General features: G+C 33.7%; 1 protein-coding gene across 3 annotated transcripts; it reads right to left on the bottom strand.

Annotated features, from left to right (window-relative positions):
- Positions 1–919: 919 nt before the first annotated feature.
- LOC145249582 (uncharacterized) lies at positions 920–24,406 on the bottom strand. Of its 3 annotated transcripts, none has more exons than XM_080111281.1 (2): positions 24,042–24,249; positions 920–2,567 (listed from the first exon to the last, which is right to left on the bottom strand). In XM_080111281.1, exon 2 carries the CDS (start codon positions 2,533–2,535, stop codon positions 1,873–1,875), a length of 663 nt encoding a protein of 220 aa, XP_079967407.1. In that variant the 5' UTR covers positions 2,536–2,567; positions 24,042–24,249; the 3' UTR covers positions 920–1,872. The 3 variants fall into 3 exon arrangements, with proteins under 3 accessions (XP_079967407.1, XP_079967408.1, XP_079967406.1); XM_080111282.1 differs by lacking the exon at positions 24,042–24,249 and adding an exon at positions 13,774–14,032; XM_080111280.1 differs by lacking the exon at positions 920–2,567 and adding an exon at positions 11,340–13,088 and having other exon boundaries at positions 24,042–24,406.
- Between the last annotated feature and the right edge of the window lie 1,791 nt (positions 24,407–26,197).

The raw sequence follows: 26,197 nt of genomic DNA, 5'->3' as shown, positions 1-26,197 counted from the left end.
ATCAATTTATTTATTGCGGACTATTATCCTCATCTTTCTTAGTTGTTGTTTCACAACGTTTCGGCCAACTATTCCTCTGGCCTTTGTCAGGTGGTAACCGTGATGGGATAGGAACACCGAATCTCCTAACTGCATCCTTAGCAATTACTGCCTTCCATAGTTGCTGTTGTCTCACGAAAGCCAACCAAAATGTGGTGAGACAACAATAACTATGGAAGGCAGTAATTGTTAAGGATGCAGTTAGGAGATTCGGTGTTCCTATCTCATTGCGGCTTCTACCTGACAAAGGTCAGAGGAATAGTTGGTCGAAACGTCATGTAACAACAACTAAGAAAGATGAGGATAATAGTCTGCAATAAATAACATTAATAATTATGGATAGCTTATTTCTCATACGTATATATTTTTTTATTACCATATGTCTTTTTACTAGTATATGTCTTAATATACAATAGTTTAAGATAATAGATTTAAGTCATAATGCCTATTGTAAATTATTTATCTTCATCATAATCATCATCATCATCATCATATTCGGTTTAACATCTGTTTACATGCTGGCATGTGTTGGACGGCTTTTAGAAATTGACTTCAAAACTTGTCTATTTCTGGCCAGGTATTTATTCATCCCTCTTTCTCTTGAACATTCTTATCACTTATTCTTATGTTTCTCTTGGCCTTCCCCCATGAACTGAACCTGCTCCCTCAACTGTTCTACATCAACTAACTCTAGAACTCTCATCCCTTCTTTCATAGAAACATACCATATACAATATACAATAGTTTCAGAAAATAAATTTAGGTCAGTCAGATTTCTTAAAAAGTAAATTCAAATTTTCCAAGTTATAAAATTTTTTGTCAAACAAAAAAATACAATTTCTGCTTTTGAATGACTCATGAAATGGAAGAAACGCTTAAGTGTTAACAAAGTTAGAAACTAAAAGAAAATATATAGTTACTTATGGCAGACCATGCATGAATGTGCTGAGTTTATTGCTGTCGGGGTATCCATCCAAAAATATGGCCTATTTAAGACATAAGGAGGAACACAAAAGATAGAATTGTGAAAATGTTGTGCTGCTGTAGCATTAAACTTAGGTAGGCAATATGGTAAAATCCATAGTGCAAATATATTTATCTTTTTTCCAAAAGAGGTTAAACGCAACATGAGGTGTGGGTTTTTAATGAAAATGTTCTTGCAGAACGAACTGCATTTCAACTTGGCACACCCAGGTTTTCAGTCTAGGACCCAGGCTAGTAATATTATGAGGGAATGCATAAAATGAAAAACACAAAAACTAATTGTTTGTGATACAATGTTCATCATAAGTAACTATATAATTTTTTTTTAACTATATAATTTTATTTCAACAAATTAATAATGTAGCTGCAGTATAGAAACTGATAAAACTTGTACACTTATATTTTTTGCAACATAAAACAATGTTTATTAAAGCGCTGTGTGCTCTCTACGGAGCTCAATAAACTTGGCTAGTCTTTCAGATACTGAAAAGAATACTGCGGTGCACAGTTCCAATGGCACTTGAGAAATAGCAGCTTGCATTTGTTTCTCAAGTTTGATGCTTTGCTGCGTAAAATTTGTCTCTCGGAATGCCGCACAGAAAAATGAGGGATGGGGTTAAATCTGATGAACAAGACGGTTACTCAACTGAAAAACACATTTTTTTTTGCTTATTTATTAATCTATTGGATATGACGTATATCAGAAATTTTAATGAAAATGTTCACACCCAGGTTTTTAGTCTGTGTCGTTAACCACTTAGCCACCATCACCTGCAATATATAATAACGTGAATATTATGTAATAAAGTATTAGAAAAAATGATATTATTTTTATGGGCTGAAAATGATTCATTCTGTAACGTTTTTCTGAACTGATTGCCAATTGTGACTATCGACCACCATAACACCACTCTTTTTCATGTCAGACACGGCTCGGTCAACCGGAGATTCAAGGGGTAAACCAGAACTCTCACAGTGACCACATAAATAATTGCAGCCATCCTGTAAATACATGTCCATGCACATTGGACATCTGAGGACATAGTTTTGGACACGGGCCGCACACAGGCTCAAGTCGACGACAAATGTAGGTCGGTTGGGGATATTGTTATAGTGTTTCACAAGACTAATAGAGGATACCCGGATGCAGCTGGTGGTGACGCAGCCCCCAATTATGATGGTCGAGATCTTTTTCTTGAGGACGACATCCTGAATCCATTCATGGATTCCTTCCGCATCCATGATATCATTGCAAGGTTTGATGATTGATGTGTAATGGCGCTCACTGGCAAATTCCCCTATAGTCCCATAAAAGTCAAAATCGTCTGGGTTGTAAAATGGAACTCTGGTCAGAAGAACTGGTATCTGGGGCGACAAGTCCTGCAGAAGAGATGCACACCTATCAAAAGTAGATTTTATTTTGACCACATCGCTGTCCCCAAAGTATTTTTTCCATTGGCCGTAGACAAAGGATTTTTGAATGTCAATCAGGATAAGGGCCACATTGTCCATTGTTTTTGCCGGACACGTTAGCTGGTCATTACCTGTGAAAATAAAACATGGGAAATATTAGATACGTGTGTTTTGTTTGCGTTTTTATATAGGTCTAATAGATACTGTCACAAACTATCAAATCATCCAAGTTGAAATATTAAGAGAAGTATGAATCTCAGTGCTAGAGAGATAAATAAACAATAAAATAACAGCTTGTGTTTGATGAATCGTTTACAACAGGCATTGCATTATTTAGATTAGTTGAATTACTATTTTTAATTTGGCCAATATAATCCTTCTTGGAACCAAGGTGAAGCTACCAAACGTGCTAGTTATCTCAATCATTCTTTACATTTTATTTCAATCATTCTTTACATATGCAAAGCATGGACACTGAATGCAGATGTACAAAAGAGGATCCAATCAGTAAAAATGAGGTGCCTCAGAAGCATCTTCTACAAGGACCATATCACCGACAATGACGTCTGCAGAAAGATCACTCAACAAGTGTGTCACTATGGAGAACTACTGACCATGGTGAAAAAGAACAAACTCAGATGGTATGGACACTTAACATGATCTTGCAAAGATCATGTTGAAACGAACAGAAGGAAAAAGAAGACAAGGCAGACAGAGGAAGTGGTTCAACAACATCCTTGATTGGACAGAGAAAAGCTTCGCCCACAACTGCACAAAGTAGAGCCAGCTGGTTCACCTTTCATTCACCATGAAGCGTTCCTTCGATTCTGGCAGGTTACATGACTAGTAACAGTAAACTCCAACCTTCTTCAGGTGTACATTTGCATACTCAGAAATTTATACAAAATATATTCCTATGAAGTATAATAAAGCATGCAGTTCAAATTTCTGTATATATAAAAAAAGTTCGACATAAAGATTCACGAATTTGGCAAAATACACCTTAATGTGACAATCGCAATTATTGAATTGATATTTTAAGACATAGAAACATTATATGAAAATGAATTTGAATGCAAAATCTTGGGTAGAGATCAACAGTTTATCATTTATTTACAACTGAAAGAAGAATTTATTTTTATCTTATTTTCAGTTAACAAAAAAAAAAAAAAATAAATAAATAAAAAAATAAAATGTGCAGTATTTAATGATATCCAATATTATTAAACTCTGAGTATACCCACCTAACAGAAATCCCAAGTAATATTGCTGTATTAACAACATTTAAATGATTTATCTGTTGTGAAATTAAATTCTAAGAAAGCACAATATTAACAAAACGTTAGAGAATACAGAGATAGATTAGGAATTATATACAACATATGAGTTGAGCGGCGCTTACGGAGTTCGAGACGATTATACAAGGGAGATAACTAGCATCAACTAAGCAATAAATAAGCATTTTTGCAAGAGATAATTTGAGATGATAAAATAATGGATCGAACAATGAAACAATTTCAAATTAAGAAAGACCTCGTTTATATATATATATATATATATATATATATATATATATATATATATATATATATATATATATATATAGGCTGCATTTTTTCTCTTAGGCATATTTCATTCAATAAAATAGACTTTTTTTTTTTTTGTCTTTTAATTATATTTTCGATCCTTTCCAACTTCTGAACAGCAGTCTTCACTTCTGGAAGGAACTGGCTGATGTAATCACCATATTTATCAAAAGTCCGAGTACTTTCCAGTCCATCAGGATTCATTGTCAGGGATAAATTAATCTAACTAGATTTAAACAATTTATAATATTTTTTCTTTTTCCTTCCCTCATTGATTAATTATTATATTTTATTTATTTTTTCCATTGATTAATTCTTTTCTTTTATTTTATTTATCTTTTTTTTCATTAATGACATCCTTAAATTATTAAAATAAATAACTTTACAAACATTTCAAGATGTTATTACTATTGATAAAGTTTATTATATATATATATATATTATATATATATATATATAATGAGATGAATTAACATATCTTAGAAATAACCTCGAAAAGAGCACGAGTTACTTCCCGTTAAAAATAACAATATCTAATTCTCTGTCGCAAGTTGATGTGACCGTGCCAGCTATTGAAGTGACGTTAGACATAAAACGGATATATGAAAATGTATTTGGATAAAAATTCTTAGGTGTAGAAGATCAACAATAATATTCAATATATGTACAAAAGAAAAGTTAAATTATTTTTACAATGAGGACATTAAGTGAGAAGCGCTCCTCCGCTGTGCAACAACACACGTTCATATCTGCTCTGATCATGAAAATTGAATGTAAGAGACGTAACTCTTCTCAAACTATTAAAGTTACTTCCCTTTAAAATACAAACATGTTTTTTTTTAACCCTTATCCCTGAGTGGCTTCCGGGCCTTGATAAGTCGTGACCACTGTGTAAAAAAAAAAAAAAAAAAAGAAAAAAAAAAAAAAGGGATGAATAAATACCTGGCCAGAGATGGGGGAGTTTGGAAGTTAATTTCTAAAATCCGTCCAATGTATGCCAGCGTATAAACAGATATTAAACCAAATACGATGATGATGATGATGATGATGACGACGACAATGAGGATGATGATGATGATGATGAACGATGAGGCATTGCATTATTTAGATTATTCAGACAACTGTTCTCATCTTGGTTGTTATTTTCATAACATTTCAGCCAATATAATATCTGACCTTTTCCCAGTTCATCTTTACAAACTTTGGAATCTTTATGCAAATCTCTGTAAACCTATACAAAATTTTAAACTGAACGCTCTATTTAATCCATGAGGTAGATTGTTCTTGTTCCATCAACAAGGACGAGGTAGAAATGTTAATCATTTTACACAGGAACAATAAATTTGTCGCCCTAAAGAAAACAACACTACAGCTTTATTTTAAAAATTTTATTGAAAAAAAATCAATTCAGGTACGAGTAACTTGATTATGTAGTAGAGCTGACATCTATTCAATTATTGCCTTGTACAGGCCGGAACTGGGAGCATACATTTTCCACAAGCGCTGGTGAGAGCTCGGCGAATACTCGGCGGACGGTAGTGATCAGGCTATCTTCGATGTTGTGAGAGGTCATGTTAGTGATGTACTCAATGTATGCCCAAACAAAGTAATCCAGCAAGTTCAGGTTGGGAGAGGAGGACGGTCAGTAAGAGAAGAGTACAAAGTCAGACCACTCACTCTTTCTGAAGCCAAGCATGAGTCTCTTTGGACTTGTGGACTGGCGCCAAGTCCTGCTGCCACACCCAGGGTTTGGCAGCAGCCACTTGATTGCACCAGGGGATCACCACACTCTTTAGTGTTTGTCTGAGCTCCATCCTTGCCAAACATTCATAAACATCACTTAACTAGCTACAACCACTATTAACAATTCCCCTTACTCTCTATCAGTGCTTTAATCTAAATGCAGATACCATGAACAAGCTGCTTTCCTAAAACTGCCCAACTATGGAACACTGTTCTACTGGCCTGCTTCCTGGCCGACTACAATATGATAGCCTTCAAGTCCAATATAAATAAGTTCTTGTTGAGCCGTCCTCTTAAATAATCAAAATTCTTCCCAATCTATACCATTACCGACTACTACCACCTTACATTCGTTAATCCTTATGCTCGAGTAGCCAATGGGCCTTGATAAGTGGCGACTTTTGTGAAAAAAAAAATCTATGCTTATCCAACTTCTTATTTGCTGCTCAATTATTTTCTCAATCAATTTCGGAACCTGATGTATCAGTTTATAATCTATGTAATTATGTTGTCTTGTGTTTCATCTATTATAAAGATCTCACCTGTCTGTTTAAATGTATTTATGTATGTATGCATGGATGTTTGTATGCCTGCCTAAAACTTTTCTCGGTGGCATCGGACTGGGTTGAAATTATAATAAAAGGACGATGTCTCGGTCGAATAATATGTGAAAATTAGAAAAGAACGGTCAATTATTTCCCATACAAATAGATGTTTGCAATGAGAGGGGGGGGTAGCAAAAAATCGTTCCTTCATGACAATTTAGCCAAAACACACATGCATGGAAAACGTTCTTTCTTTAATTAGTTTAAGTATAAAAAAAACGTTACTTTGCTGATGCGATCGTAGAGCAGTGGTTATAGTGACAATGTCGTTATCTTAAGGTTGCATGTTCGCGCCGACATATCGGATTTTTGTTTTCGATTTTTAAAGTTTCAATATTTAAACAGGGTTATTTTTGACATCTTTTTCGTTCGATTATTATTTAATTTCCCTTTTTTTCAATCACGTTCACTGTTTCCCCCCCTCCCCCCGATTATTTTAAGAAGTTTTAACATTCAAATGGGGTTATTCATGCCATTCTTTTTGTTCGCTTACTCTTTATTTTCCCTTTTATTATTGTTTTAATATACCCCCACCCCCACCTCACCATATCCGGGCAACGTCGGGTACCCTCGCTAGTCTTCTTTACTATATAGTAAAGATTTGCAAATGTGCTAAGTTCCCATTTTTCTTTATTTTGATTGACCTCTTCTATAATATATTACAAAACATTTCTCATAGTCAATAGTTAAAACAAGTTGCCGATAGACAGATGAAATGTTAATAAAAAAAGCCCACATAATTATGTCCCTTGTAGTCTATACATATAAAAGACAAAACAGCCACGCGCATTTTTGCATGTCCAGGAAAGGCTTTTTTCGCAGGGCTTTTCAAGGTGGGGTGGGGGGGTTACTATTCTTTAGGAATTTTTATATACTCCCTAGATTATAATATCTATGATTTGCAAAGGGATGTCGTATCTACATTTATTTTGAACGAGTTTTTTAAAAAAAACCTGATTTCCAATGTTTGTTTTTCTGAATTGAAATAAAAGCAACTCGCTGGCCTTCGTGGCCAGCACGTCTTGGAAGCAATTAGCTTTGATCACTGTGAGAATGCCCTTCATATCAGACAATTGCTATTTATTAAAACACTACCAGAGCTCCCCCTCTTGGATGGGAAGAGTTTGTTTCCCCCACCATCATGGCGGAATATGGTGGAAAGCTGAAAGCTTAAGCAAACTTAAGTGTGGGATTTTATTTCTTCGCCTGCGTGAACTCATTCACTTAACTTACACTTTCTGCATGTCAATTTTTTGATCGCTAAATTAGAATGCTTTGTCACTTCCTGTCCCGTTGTGGCGTCGCGGTAAAATGTCACATTTTCTTTCACTTTCCTTTCTGCCTTCGTGTCAAGGCTTTGGTTTCGAGCCTACCTGCCTTCTACAACTTTTTTTTTTCTCAACACACACCTCCAATCACCCAGACAACGCCGAGCACATCCGCTAGGTACATATAAAATCCACTCACAAAGATGACAAGCCATAAATGTATAAATTCTATGCTCCCTTCATACTGTGTTTTGGAAATTTTGTAGATGAAGATTAATAATTTGTATTATTCGAACTACTGCTCTCCTCTATCATTTATTGACCCAAATGCAATATGTTATGATCATAAGATTGGATTTATCTAACCAACTTGTACTCAAATATTTAACTAAATCACACGGGCTATTTTTAGTTGTTGGATGTGCCGGCTTCTTCGTTCTGACATTTTGTCTCCAAAATTGACGATGCCAATTTGCGTTGATTTAACCTCTGCAGTTCAGAGTCCTTTATTTAATCCACAGAGGAAACATTTCCTAGGCCTTCCTGTCTGCGGAACCCAATACTATAGAGCTGCTTCCCAGCTGATTACAATATAAGTATTTTCAAGTTCAATGAAAGAAATTCTTGCTGAGCTATTCCCTTAAAAGGTACAGCACAATTACGTTGACACACTGGTTCTCACCAGATCATCGAAGTTAAGTAATGTTGAGCCTGGCCAGTACCAGATGGGTGACCATTTGGAAAGGCTAGGCGCTGTATTCCTTCTGGGAAGGTTGGGCGTGGGGCCAGCACCCTTACCCCATAAAAAGAACTCAGTTGCTACAAAAGCATCTACAAAGTTGTAGATGGTCTATGCCCCTTAGTGGCTCAAGGCTATGGTGGTGGTATTCCCTTAAATAATAAAATTCTGTCTCTACCTGACAAAATCATTAAACCTGGTCCTTGAGTGGCCATTGGGCCTTGATAAGTGGTTACTTGTTACATAAAAAATGGGACGCACTAACTTCTAGATCTTTTCATCCTCTTAGACTTTTCAAGCAAAACAAAATTTATCAATCATGTTTTTTAAGTTGTAAAAAAATATATTGGTTTTTCTTTCTCATTAAACCTTTCTTGGAATTCATATATTAGGTCCATTGTTCTTTCTGATTCTCATAAAATCAGTGCTCTCTTTGGCTCTAAAACACTTTTTCACACCTGACGTTATTCTTTATCTTACCAGATCTACCATGTATGAAGTACTGTTATTGTATTTTGGCTGGTGAATCTCTGTTCCATTTGAGGATTCTTGCTAAGAATTAATTAAGGTGCAGAAACGTATCTGTAATTTGATTAGTCCCACCCTTCTTCTCTGCAACTCCTCTCTCACAGTTGTGATGTGCTAGTCACAGTCTTTTTTGGGAATTTTATTATAGCGTGTATTCTTCAGATTTGCCTAATCTATTCCCCACTTTCTTCATTTTATCTTGTTTGACCCGTTGGTTTAGCGGTCTCCACCAATTAACTACAGTAAAACTCCTTTAATTTGAACTTTCTCTAAAGTTGGACTTCCTCTTATTTGAACTTCTAAACCTGAACTTTCTCTAAACTTGAACTGTCTCGTCATTGAAATTGTATTAGCATATTTGATGCGGAGTTGCAGTAAAACTTTTTACATGGTTTAGTCAGATATTGTGCAGAAATGTTAATATTGGTACTATGTAATTAATGTAGCTTAGCTATTGATAATTAATTTACACTAACTGTAATTTTTTTCAGATTGCTATATTTAAAATAGTGTAAAACAACCCATCACATGGCTTGCAACTCTAAAATCAACGAATACATCTGGTTGAGAAAAAATTCTTGAAACCAAACGGTTACCGACCAACCACGCTGTTCTTAAATCACTTAACGCAAATGATGTTGAAATGTGGGTGCAACAAGATGAGAAAACTACTGATCAATATCCTGAAGACAGTAATGGTGATGAAAATAGCGACAGCTCCCATTCTCTTGAACCTAATGTAAATTACCAAGAACACTCTGATGAAGCAATATCATGTGATGATGCAGAAAAGTCTATGGAGACGGTTATAAAATTTCTAGAAAAAAGTCCTTACTTTAGTGACAACTATGTTTTGCAAGCAATGTCACTTCGAAGAGATATACTCATAAAGAAGCTACAAAACCAAGAAATTGTAGATTTTCGTGATCGCTTAGAATACAATGGCAGTGCCCGGGAGCTCAATCGATGAAAATAGAAAATGCAATGAGACTCATTCAATGAATAAATAAAAAAACTGTATTTTACGTAAATGTATGATTTCTGTAGATGATAACTTAGGTAATAAATACCTAACAAGTAAGAGTAGATTTGATTTATTTTCAATGTTTTTGTTCCTGGTAATAATATTTAACAATTCTTACTTGCAATATATCCTAAACTTAACTTAATATATACTTGAAGTAACATATAGCAATGAATTTAATTTACTATTTCTTAATTCTTAGAAAATTAAAGTTAACTGCAGCACATTTTTTTATCACAAAACTTGAACAACATCCTCTAATCTGAATGAAGCGGATGTTCAAATTATAGGAGTTATACTGTATTTTGATACAGCATTGTAATACAGCTTTCTAATCCAGTAGCTTCTTCCCAAGAACTGCAAGCTTGTAGAACTCTCTTTCTCCTGAATGTTTCTTCCTACTTACAACTATCTACAATAATAGAAATAAAAGAAAAACTACAACTACAGTGAATTAAGAAAGCATAAACTCCAAAATATTAACTATGAGACCACCAAACTTGAACATAAATATTCCAACGTGTTACAGTATAACCTGAACAAATACAAAAGCGTCAAAAAAGTTTCCGTTTTCCCTAACCGTCTTTTGAACAAATATCAATCCACTTTTAATCTGCTTATTTATGTATTGGAAATTATAATCTGATTTTAAATACGACCATTTTGAATTGAACAATATAACTTCATGAATAAATTTGGCTGTTAACAACCGCTTCAATGCTGTATTGGGAGAGTGTGAAATTATAGTGTTAATATTTCAGTGATTTCATGATGTCAGAGAGTTTATCCAGCTTTTTCAAACCACCGCATAGAATTTTTTTTACAAGACTTTTTTCAAGAGTCATCTCCTGTCTTTGTGATAATTATCTTTTGTTAGCTTCAAGGGGCTTCACGCCTTGTCTAGAGTAATTTTCATTAAAGAAAGTACTTTTTAAAAATAAAAAGATCCTCCATTTTTACATGTAAACATTTACTGCAGACCAAAATAACACTTTGATCGAAAAAAAAAAAAAAAACATAGAAGAAGTTGCTGAACTAAGTCTTTGATTAAATTATGTCAACACCTAAAGTTCTGCGTATCTTCAAACACACTGTGGGCATACAACAATTGACAGAGCAACCTGTTGGAGCATATACAGTTGTAGAAGCTTTGGAATGCATCCAGGATATAACATTGAGTGACTTCCGGTGCTGTTACAAAACAACATACAATCATGAGTAAACTCCAGGCACATAAAGCAACACAAGTAAAATAACAAACAGTTTTAAAGGTTAAATGACAAAAGGTCAAAAGGTCAAAAGACATGCACATGGTGTGAAAAAAAAAAAAAAAATGTGGCAAAATTAGAATTGGTTTCTTTTCTCTTTGACCACAAGCCAAATCGGACATCAATCAAGACAGAATGCAATAAAAAAAGATATCAGTTTATTTCCATAATATCAAGTCTGGATAAGTCTTTCAGTGGGAAGTCAGTATTAAACAATTACATATCAATTATATAACAGTCATTGTTTTTGATAAGAAAACATGCACACACACACTATATCAATCAGCATTCCAACTAATAATTATTGAATTTAGTAATCATTGCTCACCTGTTTAATCAAATGAGCTTGAACTAAAATAGATTGACATCAAAAGTCAGGGAGTTTGTATATAAACAAGCTGGGATACTCCATTACACTTAGATGAGTAAGTTCATTCACTGAGTTCTGATTGGTTGTTAGTTGTTGAGTAGATACCCTGTTATATAATACTTGCAGGACCTGTGGAAATTCTACAGTCATATCCTTCTGAAATGTAGCTTCAGAATATGTCTGATTTTCGAGAGTTATCATCAAAACTCTTGTAGAAGCTTGTGACAGATTTCCTTTTTATGAATATCCAGCACACATTCAGACCCCACCATATCAGTGTACCAACTTTGAACAGAGCAGACACTACACATTGATCCTATCCTGTAGGCCAAGAAAGTGCATTTTCGCTCGAGTTTCACGCTAGATAAAAATTCAAAATGACTTGTGTTGTATTGCATTGTTGGCAATTGGTGATCTTATCTCAAAAAAAAAAAAAAAAAAAAAAAAAAGTGGATGGTGATAACATACATACAAACATGAAATTACCTTAGCAATAGTTCTTCTATCAACTTAGTTTATTAAAGGATAGTAGAAAGTGCACCTTGGGTTTACTTTCGGCAGCCTCGTAACTCCTGATTCCTTTATTTCCTCCTCTTCTCCTTACATTCCATGAGCTATGTTTCTGACAAAGGGGGGAAAATTGCTGTTTTCTGAGTCAGAATCTCACACTTATTGTTGATAACTTTTTAACTATGTAGTAGTCTTAAAAATTTTCTTTTTTTTAGTTCTTTATATCAAGTAGTTAGATCGATTTCCGTAAAAAGAAAAAAGATGGGACCGCAGTTCTTATGTGACTTAGTTTTACATTGATTCTACAATACTAAACGTTTATTATTCGTAAACTCGGCTCCAGTTAAACTGTTTGACTACACTGACTCCGTTTTTAACCATATCAGACACTGCCTTGCTAACTGGTGACTCCAGACGTGATTTTGATAATGTGCACTGACCACACAATGAAGTTACATAATAAGGAGAATTCAAGTACTTGACCATACAAGATGGACAGCGGGGAATATAGTTATGGGCCCTTGCAGCACAAAGATATAAATCTACAACAAACTGAGGTGACCACGGCATTCTCTTGCAATGCTTGGTCAACTGAACAGAGGAAACTCTTATGCAGCTGGTGGTCACACAGCCACCAATAACCACAGTCGATATTTGTTTGTGATGAATCATCTCCAACCATTGATCAATGCCTGAAGCTTTCATTATGTTCGTGCTAGGTTTTATTAATGTGGGATACCGCCTTTCTTGGCGGATAGATTCTAATCCATCGTATAGGACAAAGTCAGATGGCCTGGGGAAAGGAACTTGAGTGAACAGAACAGGAATATTGACCGGCAGGTGTTTTAGGAGCGTCATACAATTGTCAAAAGCCATTTTGATAGGGGCAACCTCAGAGCTGCCAAAGAAGTGTTTCCACTGACCAGACACAAACGCTTTTTGCAGATCAATAAGGATGAGAGCAATATTTTCAGTGGATACTTTGGCCATTTTTCGTTAACTGTTATTTACCTGTTGATACAAAAAAAAAAGAAGGGCTTAATAAACTAAGTTATATACTATGAAAACATTATGGTGTTTTTTAGTTTGTTGATGCATAAATAGATTGATTGACAAAAGAGGAATAGGTAGAGTACACATTATTAGAGCAGTAGTTTTTATGACGTCAATACCCGAATTTGAATTTTGTGTGGTTTTAAATTTAAAGAAAAGAAGATAGCATGAGATAAAAAAAAATGTATATAAATGTCTATTTTTTTCAAAACCAAACAACCCTTTTTTGCTAATATGCAAAAGGAAAGAGAAAAAAAAAAAAAAAAAAAAAGAAAAGACTTAATATACTAAGCTATATGTTATTCAAAAGTTATGGTGTTTATTGAGTTTGTTCGTGCACAAATAGAAACATTTGATTGGTTGAGAAAAAAAATAAATAGGTTGAGTACACATTAAGGCAGAAGTTTTTATAATGCTAATACTCGAGTTCGAATCTCTGATATAAATTTAAAGAAAGTAAGATAGCACAGGGTAAAAAAAATGTATATAAATATATATTTTTTTTAAAACTAAACAACCCCTTTTTGCTAAGATGCAAAAAGTTAGAAGGAAGTTATTCAACATTAGTTCAAAGCAAATTATTTTTGCTTAACAACATAAAGCCAGTACTGGGGATAGTGGCAAGCTCATGGCTAAATCTCACCTGTCTGTTTAAATGTATGTATGTATGTATGTATGAAACTTTCAACAGAGGCGATGGATTTTCACGGGATCAGTATCGTTTTGAAGCTAGACTCTTCAGACGAAAAATATCGAAAAATGGACTACAAACATTAATTTCTTCACCCTCAACTGGGCACTTTTCTACAAGGAGGGTCGCTTTTTTCACCGATATTTTCGAAAGTCATTGACTCTTTTCAATTGACTAGCCTTAATTAAAACCTTTGCTACTTCCGGTTTGGTGACAGATGCAACAGCAAAGACGTTACTAGGTAACTTCAAAACAATGTGAAAAAAAGAAAGCATGGTTCCGTGACGTCAGACTTGTGTTACCTATATGAACTATGGAAAAGCAGAAGTGACTTAATGATTTTTTAAAACCTTTGCTTATCTTCTTCAAACTGCAATTAGTAATTAATCTTTGTTATAATTTTGTTAGGTTTTAAGATTTACACAGTTTAATGATTAATAATATTATAAACATTTGTATATTAAATATGAAATACGGTTTTACTGAATGTTCATTTGGTTAACTATGGCTTCCGTATTTTGTTCGGTAAAAAGAGACAAACAAAATATGAGGGGGGGGGCCTACAAAATGCTGATATTTGTGCAATAATATTTTCAAATCGGTTTTAATCTGGAGATAAAATAGCTGACAAGAACCATGTTTATATTAAAACTTAATATTTAAAAAAAACTTAAACACGATTAATTAAAAATCTATGTTATAACGGAACATTTTGAAATAATGGAATTTTAATCGTTTTAATCTTTTAAAATTTAATTAATGTTTACAAAGTTTCTTTTTCTTGGCAATTCAACTGATTATAGTATATATTAATTCGAAAAAACGTTATTTAAAAAAAAAACAATAATATTAAATTTATATCATTTTTTTAATTGCAACTTCAAGGTAAATTTTTGTCCAATACGTGTATTTAAATAAAAAAAAAACAAAAAAAAAAATGTGTTAATTATTTGAACTCTTATGTTTCATAATAAATAGAAATTTCGATAGATGTAAATAGATTTTGTTCAAATTTCGAAAAAATAAATAAGGGCGGGGGGTGGGGACACGTACTAAAAAAATATTTTCCCTCGTATATTTTTAGGAAACTGCATTTTATATGTAATTTCATTCTAAAATGGATAAGTATCGAAAATTTCACGAAAATTTGACCATTAGTTGATTTTTGCTAGATTTATTAAACATGGGTATGTTTTCACGTTCAAAATGGGAACGTTATTTTAAAGCGCCAATTATGTCAACACGATTTTCGTCTCTCAATTTCATTATTTTCGTACGATGAAAAAAAATTAAAAATAGTTTATTTTGCCCTTCTTTTAAATAGTACAAAAGTTATATTGATAATATTAATTTATAATAAAGTTACATCGTTTTCATATAGGGGGGGGGTAATTCTGTGGTGACTTTTGGAGGTGCCTTCCCTAGATGTCACATTTTTTTTTCACGTGCTTTTCCTGCTTTGCCGCACAGGTTCGAGCCTGCCTGCCTACTACCACACAACACACCGCCGAACACCCAGGCTACGCCGGGCACCCAGGCTAGTAAAAAACTAAATAACAAATAAATTTGCCAAACTTAAAAACGAAATAACAATAAATTTTATCTGCTATATGCGTATGTCTATTACTAATAAAGGGGAGGTAATTATCAATAGACGAAACATGGTATTATCTCCCTTGCACGAATAAAGTTTTCTACAATTGTCCTTAAGATTACAGAACAACTTGAAATAATTTTTAAATCTTAGCCAGTCTGTTTAACTTTTGTATGTCAAATTTTTTTAAAGATAAGAATTGATAATTTGTAATGTTTGTATTATGTACCTATTTACTATGCCTCCCCACGGGACAGAGTTAGACACCAGAGTCGTTTTTTAACGTGGAGAAAAGGTACAAAAATAAAAAATTGTCTCAGTCGTGAAGGATTGATCCTCCACCGAAAGAGAACAAGAAATGGAAGTGCAGCATCTGAAGAACAGATGGCCAATGTAAGCGTCTGCCTTTTTTTCTGAAGTGAGGAAATTTATGTTCAACTCGGGCATCTATATAAAATTTCAACCTGAACCTTTTATTGATACTGGTACAGTTTGTGACACATGCTGTAACTGATTTTTCGTCTGCATTTTCTGGCCGTTTATATAAACATCTGGAAGATGCTGAATGAAAATTTCCTGTCCTCAAAATCAGAACGAGACTATGTTATCAAACAGGGTAAAAATTATCAAGCATAAAGCAGAAAAAAAATGCCAGTGTATGTAAAATTTTATGAAAAAATATGTATTTTTTAACAAAGAAAATCTAAGAAACAACTGCTTGTTTGGGACAGTTCGCAATCTTAAATTATTGTTCTAAGGGAGGTAACTATTTTACTAAGGAAGTTGAAAACTCAATTTTTCTACCAATTATTCGAATGTCTTGTTTGAGAAAAATTACAATATCATCGCATTTAACAATTGTTTTTTATTATTAATGTTATAAAACTTTGGTATATAAAATAAAGTAGTCGATTTTTTTCCCCCCAATTTTTTGTAAAGTAAATTTACCTCCCTTAGAATAATAATTTAAGATTCCAAATTGACAAGTTTGGTTATTTTGCAGTATATATAATAAAACGAAAAGTGGTAATATATATATATAACAAATAATATTACCAAAAGTAAGATAAATTACTCTTTTACTTACGTAGATAATTTTTTTGTGTTTTAACTTATTTCAAAGCGTTTATTTGGTTTGAAGCACAATTAGAGCCAAGTCTTAAGTTAGAACGAAAAAAAAAAGACAGCCGACATGAGATGGTCATTTGGGAAATCTCTATAATCGCACAAAAATCGAAAATTAAACAACTACTAGTAGAAACCCACTTAATAAAGGTAACCTTGACATTTCTTTGTCGGATATTTATATTTTTTTTACCACTTTTTCTTTTTGTTGTTTAAACTACAAAATGTCTAAAAGTCTTTTTTTTTTTTTTTAAGAAAGTCAAGAATTGTTGAATTATTATATTTTTTGTTTTAATAATTTGTTTGTTCTTTTTTATACTGATACAGTTTTTGAACCAGATCTACTGTGTTGTTAGGGTAAGTTTAGAGCTGTGGTGAAACAAAAATGTTCAACATTTTTTAGGGTTACAGTGTCAGGGTTCACACAGATTTTCAATGCCCCTTTTCAAAGAGTTTTCAAGGTTTTTCCTCCAGACAAAATTAAAGTTAGTCAATGTTCACCATTATGCTAACTGAAGACGCCTCAACATTTTTGATAAATTAACAACTTTTAAAGGTTTTCGGCTACGCTGAACATGAATATCACAGGGAAAATTAGTGCAGACAAATAGTTTTCGAGACATAAATACCTGCATTATGCATCATAATTTCTAGTAGTTTGTTTTGGCTGCCATCTTTGTTGTTTCAATGAAATGGTTCAGTAAGCATGCGCAGACGATGTGTGTAGTTAAGTCTACGAGATGCAAATGTTTGTTCAGTGTCATTTCTTTTGGAATAAACACCCCCCTTCCCATGTTAAGAACGGCTTTCGGAATAAACCCCCTCACCTTCCCATGTTAAGAATGGCTTTCGGAATTGCGTTGAGTTAACTACACAGATCGTCTGCTCACTGCAGCGTGCGTGCGTGCGTATGCTCAATATACTATTTCATTGAAACAACAAAGATGGTGGCCAAATAAAACTACTAGAAATTACGTAATAAAATACAGGGACTTATATCTCAAAAACTATTTTCCTGAACTAATTTTTCCTGCGATAATTGTTTTCTTCAAAAGTCGTAATTTTTAAAGAAAATGTTGAGGCGTCTTAAGTTGGCGTAACAGGGAACATTGATCTTAAAGTTTTCAAACAAAATTTGATGTATGAACAACAATATAATAAACCAAAAATCTTAATTGACATCCGGAAAACTCATGGTACTTATGCAGTTTTGTTACCACGATAAATCCAAACTTTCATGAGCAGGCAGATAACAGAAAGAATCGGGATACGCCAATACCGATCAAGTAGTTTTTTGATAAAGGGACATAACTCTTGTATCTACAATACAAGAAATTAAAAATTTTAAAGTAAAAGCAAGTTTTGTGATAAAGTGATGTAGCTCCACAATGATATGAAGCAATTTCAGAAGAATTTATTTCAATGTTATTTTCAATATTTAATAAATATTTTAATGGTATTTTTATTAATACTTAAAAAAAAAATTAATAGAATTTATTTCGATTTTATTTTTAGTATTGCAACAGAAATTTTTACTGAACATAAATATGATTTTCAAGACTGTTTCACGGAATTTTTCCACATACAAGAATTTTTCAAGAAAATAATAGAAATAAGGCCTTTTCAAGGCAAAAGTCAAAATTCAAAGACTTTTCAAGTTTGTGCGGACCCTGGGTGTAAAAGAAAAACAGGGTTTTTTTTTTTTTTTTTTCTTTTTTTTTTTTTTTTTACATTATATTAAGAATTGGGGTTAGGGTGAAAAAAAGTTAAAAATTTTTTTTAATCCTTTGTCAAGCTGAATTGTCTGTTCTAAACCACTGAAATTCATTAAACAATTGTCTTAATAAATTTGACAATTTATTCAATTCGCAGTTGCAAATTATCATCTGCTGCAATCTGATTGACTAAACGCATCAGCTTTTCCAGTTGAAACTGTTAGAAAATGCCAATAAAAATCCAGTTTTGGTATGAATCACATACTCTAGCAGTACCCTTTATTGAATCCACCGAGGTAGATTGTTCTTGTTCATGGTACGTAGACGGTTAAACAAGTTTATTACAAATCAATCAGCTCTAAGTGATGGTCTTCTAGAGGTTCAATCCTTACTATATGCAATAACAGCATAATAATTAACACTTCTACTCTGTCATGGCTGACAGAACGAGGACAATCTTTTCCTGTGGATCACATGAAGAACTCAGATTGAAATCTGGTATAGGTTTTCAAGTTTGACATAAAGATTGCCGATAATTATGATGAATAAACACCTAGAGAGAATTTCAGTTTCTACTTAGTCTTGCACATTAACGGAGAATCCAAAATTCGTTTCGGAAATAGCCGAAACAGTTTATACTTTGAAAGTCACCTTATTTTCTTTTTCTGAGAAAATAGCATACTTAAAGCTGTCAATACTTTTAAATGTTTTTTTAATGGCTTTCACATTGTAAACAGCCATTTCAGAGGCTAACTTGGTATTCTCTGTCAATACCTGGAACGGACTAAGTTAGTATTGAAACTCTCTGGGTGCCTGTTCATTAAAAGTACCAGATTCCAAAGTCTATAAAGATGCACCTGAAAAGATTGGTGGTTACATCATCCGAAATGTTGTGAAAAATGAAAACCAAGATGAGATTAATAGTCAAATACATCTATACAGCATTAAAAAGTTACAGCATTCTTTGGAGTTTACCTGTTTGTATGCGAATGTGATTGGTTAAAAAAGGAATAAGCAAAGCACACATTAGTTTGAATCTTAAGTCTAAACAATTTTTTAAATCGATGTTTTATATGAAATTTTATAAAGTTTTAAGAAATTAAGCATAGCATGATAACAAAGTAATTACATAAATATATAAATAACAAAGTAATTATATATATATATATATATATATATATATATATATATATAACATAAAGTAATTATATAAATATATAAATAACATATGATAATTATATAAATATATAAATAACATATCGTAATTATATAAATATATAAATAACAATTAAATAAATAACAAAGTAATTATATAAATATATAGATAACATAAAGTAATTATATAAATAACAAAGTAATTATATAAATATATAAATAACATAAGGTAATTATATAAATATATAAACAACATAAAATAATTATATAAATATATAAATAACAAAGTAATTATATAAATAAAAAAGTAATTATATAAATATATAAATAACATAAGGTAATTTATATAATATATAATATATATAAAAATTTGAAAACTTTAGAAAACTGAATAATAATTTTTTCCCCTGATTTTGTTGGTGATGTCAAGTCCGGAGTGATTGTCCTAAGAGAGAAAATTCTATGTTTGAGCTCGTTGTTGATTGTATAAAAGACAAATCTAATTAAATTCCACAACAAAAGAGCCAAACCAAACACTATGAATAAATATTTGAAGTATAAAAAACTTTTATTAAAATGACTGAACATGACATTAAATAACATAGAAGGGTTGGTGTGCCATAAAAACAACTAAACCGATCAATATCAATTATAGACAAGTGTAACATTTCTAGCAACCACAGTAATATTCTTGTTGACAGACACAGCTGTTTGTCTCATTAAAACTTCTAAGTAGTTGGCACAGTTGGTAGTGATGATCATTGTTGTGACGATTTGGATATTTTTTTTCTTTTTGTAGTTGCAACAATGGCACAAGAAAATTAAAAAGAAAAACATTTCTACAAAGGTTAAGAATGTGTAAGTGTTTATTTTAGGACTTTTCAGTCATGGTAGACAAAAATCTGATTTGAAATCTAAAAAAGAATATAATTTAAGCTTAGCTTATAAGTCATAAAAACACAAACCCTTTGTTATCTGTAACACTAACCCTCAGTCAGGGTGGCAATATACAAAAGAAAAACCACAGAAAAATGTGTGCACAACTTGAGTGCAACAGAACCATTAAATGTCAGTTTATACTTTACAAAACACTTAAAGCTCAAGTTTGCAGTATTTTTAAAATATCGTTTCATTATTGCATTGTTTATTTCAATCAATATTCGATAAACATTGTCAAAATAAAAAAAATAAAAAAAAAACTGGATCAGTTAGGTTTAGTAGCGACTGCTATATATGACCGGAACAACTATTTAACAGAAAGATTTTATAGCAATCACCGTCTTCAACATATACGGGTATGAAGTATGCTTAAAGACACAACGTTGTAATTTGCCCATCTGCACACATGCGATAAAGGAACTATGTTACATTTCATGTGCAGTTATACAACAAATAGTTTGGAATGTTCTAGAACACAGGTGTATAAGCTTTTGCACGCGTAAATCAAATCAGTCAAGAATGCAGTTCTACGAGTAAACATCATCGCTGCCCGATTCCGTCTTGCGGGATGTTAAACCACCAACATGACTTTGCACGCACCATACATCTGAATTCTTAGCATGGAAAGTTACCATTATCGAACGAGAATTAACTCTTTTCCATAAGTTATTTCGAACTGCCGTTTTCATATGTAATGAACAGACACACACTCACGTCAGTTGGCTGGTTTCAATAAAAAGCAGGGCAATGTTGGCTGGTTTCAATAAAAAGCAGGACAATGTTGGCTGGTTTCAATAAAAAGCAGGACAATGTTGGCTGGTTTCAATAAAAAGCAGGGCAATGTTGGCTGGTTTCAATAAAAAGCAGGGCAATGTTGGCTGGTTTCAATAAAAAGCAGGACAATGTTGGCTGGTTTCAATAAAAAGCAGGGCAATGTTGGCTGGTTTCAATAAAAAGCAGGACAATGTTGGCTGGTTTCAATAAAAAGCAGGGCAATGTTGGCTGGTTTCAATAAAAAGCAGTGCAATGTTGGCTGGTTTCAATAAAAAGCAGGACAATGTTGGCTGGTTTCAATAAAAAGCAGGGCAATGTTGGCTGGTTTCAATAAAAAGCAGGGCAATGTTGGCTGGTTTCAATAAAAAGCAGGACAATGTTGGCTGGTTTCAATAAAAAGCAGGACAATGTTGGCTGGTTTCAATAAAAAGCAGGACAATGTTGGCTGGTTTCAATAAAAAGCAGGGCAATGTTGGCTGGTTTCAATAAAAAGCAGGGCAACGTTGGCTGGTTTCAATAAAAAGCAGGGCAACGTTGGCTGGTTTCAATAAAAAGCAGGGCAACGTTGGCTGGTTTCAATAAAAAGCAGTGCAATGTTGGCTGGTTTCAATAAAAAGCAGGACAATGTTGGCTGGTTTCAATAAAAAGCAGGACAATGTTGGCTGGTTTCAATAAAAAGCAGGGCAATGTTGGCTGGTTTCAATAAAAAGCAGGGCAATGTTGGCTGGTTTCAATAAAAAGCAGGGCAATGTTGGCTGGTTTCAATAAAAAACAGGGCAATGTTGGCTGGTTTCAATAAAAAACAGGGCAATGTTGGCTGGTTTCAATAAAAAGCAGGACAATGTTGGCTGGTTTCAATAAAAAGCAGGGCAATGTTGGCTGGTTTCAATAAAAAGCAGTGCAATGTTGGCTGGTTTCAATAAAAAGCAGGACAATGTTGGCTGGTTTCAATAAAAAGCAGGGCAATGTTGGCTGGTTTCAATAAAAAGCAGGGCAATGTTGGCTGGTTTCAATAAAAAGCAGGGCAATGTTGGCTGGTTTCAATAAAAAGCAGGGCAATGTTGGCTGGTTTCAATAAAAAGCAGGGCAATGTTGGCTGGTTTCAATAAAAAGCAGGACAATGTTGGCTGGTTTCAATAAAAAGCAGGGCAATGTTGGCTGTTTTCAATAAAAAGCAGGGCAATGTTGGCTGGTTTCAATAAAAAGCAGGACAATGTTGGCTGGTTTCAATAAAAAGCAGGGCAATGTTGGCTGGTTTCAATAAAAAGCAGGACAATGTTGGCTGGTTTCAATAAAAAGCAGGACAATGTTGGCTGGTTTCAATAAAAAGCAGGGCAATGTTGGCTGGTTTCAATAAAAAGCAGGACAATGTTGGCTGGTTTCAATAAAAAGCAGGGCAATGTTGGCTGGTTTCAATAAAAAGCAGGGCAATGTTGGCAGCTGGTTTGACTGCCACATACCCAGCATTACAATCTTCAAAGGAAGAAAATTAAGATAAAAAAAAAGAAGTCACTTAAGCAATTAATGATTTTCTTTTCCCTCCAGAAAATAACCATGTGTGTCCCTTTGTTTATGAAAATCTGTAACCATAAGCTTTTTGCCTTTTCTAGAGGAAACTTATTAGCAAAGAATGAACATTTGTTGCAAAATCCCTTAATGTTGGAATGATTTGAATTATTGTTTCTTAAACATGTTAATAAATGTTATTATTTCATCCCAGTACAGAAATCTCGAGTTCTTTAACGAATGTTGTTATTTTTCTGAAGTTATTCACACCTTTTTAATTTATGTAGATGTGACTCGGTAGAACCCTTCTGTAAATCGGAGATCTGGTTAAATTTATCTTTAATGGTCCCAGTGATACTCTATCACATTCGACTTATAGATATCCTTGCATTTGATCTCTGAAAATGACGGATTCCGATTACGAATTGGTGAACACCAACTCACACCCCAATATACTAGTTTCAAGGACCATAGAAAAAATAAATTTTTCCTTGTATTAAAAATTGACCTTAACAAACAAGTCGAGTTTTTTTTTCTGTTTATATACAGATGCTAAATGCTTTAAAAATCAACCAGTGTAAATCTCTCATTTTGGTTATTTTCTGAGGTGCTTGAAACCATTTCATCCCCAAAATCCAATATTTGATACTTATAAAAAAGGGATATCCAGAGGGTTTTAATACTTATTGAGTCACGTTTTCTTTTTTTTTTTTTTTGGAGGGGGGGGGTAAATTTTTCTAAATGCCCCCCCCCCCCAACCATAACTTAATCCTTTGTAGGCTTCGTGCCATCTTTAATTTTATAGATTTTTGTAGCTTTCAAATTGTAAACTGGTTCATCCATTTCCGAAACTGATTTGGGTTTTTTAGTCAATAATCAGAACTGACTACATAAGTATTGTAATTCTCTGGATGTTTAGCCATTACAAGTACCATTTACCAAATATTCAATTATTAGTAAATAAATTTTTTAAATGTGTAAATTTATAAATTGATACTCTCCACTGAATCCTATTTACCCTCCCCAATGAAATTCTATTTTTTTTTTTTTGGTGATTACGGGTGAACACTCTAAAAAACTTGGCACAAAACAAAAAACAAACAAACAATTATAGAATAATCTAGAGTAGGGATCAGTTTCATAAATAAATTTAATATAAAATTTCTGGTCCTTTCCATCTTTTAGGGCAGTTAACCAACTTTTTGATTCACCACTAACCCTAAATCAGGATGGATTCATTTCAATGTTGTTACAGGTATACACAAAACAATGATTTTTGGAAAACGATTAAACGTCATCTAATCGAAAGAAAGATGCGCAGATCGAGATTAAAAAATATGTACTGAAAGGAGAACGTGAGGCAAAATGCAGTTGAATAAACAAAGGAATTACGTCATTTGGTTTATACTTACATAAACTATAAATAACGCGGCAGGTGACTTGTCGGCCAACTTAGTTGCCGGTATTAAAAACCGGTGTAATTTTGAGAAATGTTCCTTCATTAAAGATCATCCGTTTAAATTCTATTTGTTGACGACGGGTTTCCTCGTAATTACGCCAACCCACAATCACAAACCCGAAAAGTGTGGAAATCCTGATCTGGTTGGGTACATAAATGGCCGAAAATAGACGGCAGTGCAGCAGCATCTGTTCTGATACTGTACGTTATCCTTTCTGTCTTTCGTTGGTAAAGTGAAATTTTTATAGACTGAAATAATTTTAATTTTTGTCCCAATCCAATTTTAGGGAGCTGGATTGACACGGAACTTTTTTTCTTTCTTTTTTTTTTTTTTTGAAGAGCACAACACGGGCAGTCAATGCAATTCTAAAATCGGGAAAATCGAAAATGTTAACAGATGTCGACAACAATGCAATAACACAAAATAAAACATTAATTATCTGAACATTTATCGAATCAAAATAAAATTAAGAAAATTCTAATAACACAAAATAGAACACTCTTTAAAGTTTTATTTTTACAAAAAATTCTTAACTGAATGAAAGTTGTCAACGTGTATGACTTTTAAAATTTATAAATAGTTTTGAACAATCATTTATGCATGTGAAAATTTTGTTTGTTTCGATAAAACATTTCTTTTTTAAAAGAAAATGTCGAAAATTTGATTCCGACTCGAGAATGGACTGAATGCTGCCAGATGGGGTCGGTATAAAGGATTGCGAATGACCGTTATTTCACGACCTCAACTCGTGAGTCAGTTAACACCTAGATGATGACGGATGAAGCGTCCACTCTGGCGAGTTGCTGGACAAGCTCCAAAAGAAACCAACGACGCCCGCATCCCGCAGAGGCTTCCGTCTGCAACGTACTTTATTATCACGCCCAGACTCGGTATTAGGCATGTACGTCGTCAACCAACGGATTACAAATTAAATGCTTACCGAGGCACTGCTAGCACCCTACCGCGTCACATAACATGAATAGGCGCAATGTAAGAAGCTATAAGGCAGACAGGGAACTTTAGTTAATAATTAAGACAAGAGAATGAAAGTCTCATTTTAACATTTAATAAACAACTTTATTTGTCATCCTCGTTAGTAGCGTGTAGTAAGTGGAAGTGTTCTTGTGTAAAGATAGATTTAATATATTGCCGACTTGTTGAGGAGAGAACAGCTCAGTTCCGTTTACACATGTTTATAGCTAGTAGTCGTAGGGACGAAGGAGGCTAGTTAAAGGAAAAAGAAAGGGAAAAGTCTTCAGTGTATTTATGTGTGGTCGCATGTGTGTGTGTGTGTGTGTGTGTGTGTGTGTGTGTGTGTGTGTGTATGAACGACAGCAGTTCGGTAGCATGATAAACAACGTTCGTTTGGGTACCGCACGTGGAAACAAATGGGAGTTAGGTCACCATGGTAGCTTGTATTCAAGTTCGGCCTGATCCAAATGTGGTTTGAGTTGTCCCCCTTTGCAAATTGGCTGTTTGGAGAAATGGAAAACTAGATGGCTCTGGTTGATAGTCAATTTGCATAAGTGGAGAAATGGGCAGCATATAAACGGTACTTTTTTTTAAGCAGGGGTCAAGAGCACAGAGAGTGAAACGATGGTTGGAATAAGTGATGGTGAATTATTTTTGGACGTTGAAGAGCTCGACCTGTTGGAAGGAACAGCTGTGTCTTATATATTTTTTTTTAATTTCTTTTTTTTTCTACTTTACCACAAGCTATTTCGGTGGGAACTATGGAAGCAAAGAGGATCAGCAGTGAAATGCTTAAGACGTTCTCTGGAGAGGGAGATGTTATAACCTGGCTGACCAAGGTTAAACTTGTCGCTAAGTTGTGGGACATCGCGGATGTAGCCAGCTTGATACCGCTGTATCTTGATGGTGATGCTCTGTCCCTATATCTGAAGATGCGGGAGGAGGATCGACTGTCTGTTGACGCCATTGAGGAAAAGTTGAAGGAAGCATTTACCGAAGGACTGTTTGTGGCATATGGAAAACTAATCCGTATGGTGTGGACCGGAGAGCCTGTCGATGTTTACGCCAACAATATCAGGAGGTTGACGGGACTAGCAGGACTCAATGGAGGAGGCCGTCGACAGATGGTTAAGATG

This window comes from Euprymna scolopes, chromosome 28 (genome assembly GCF_053919585.1).
Source record: "Euprymna scolopes isolate OS-2025 chromosome 28, ASM5391958v1, whole genome shotgun sequence".
Classification (NCBI taxonomy): domain Eukaryota; kingdom Metazoa; phylum Mollusca; class Cephalopoda; order Sepiida; family Sepiolidae; genus Euprymna; species Euprymna scolopes.
This window is presented reverse-complemented; position numbering and strand designations above follow the sequence as displayed.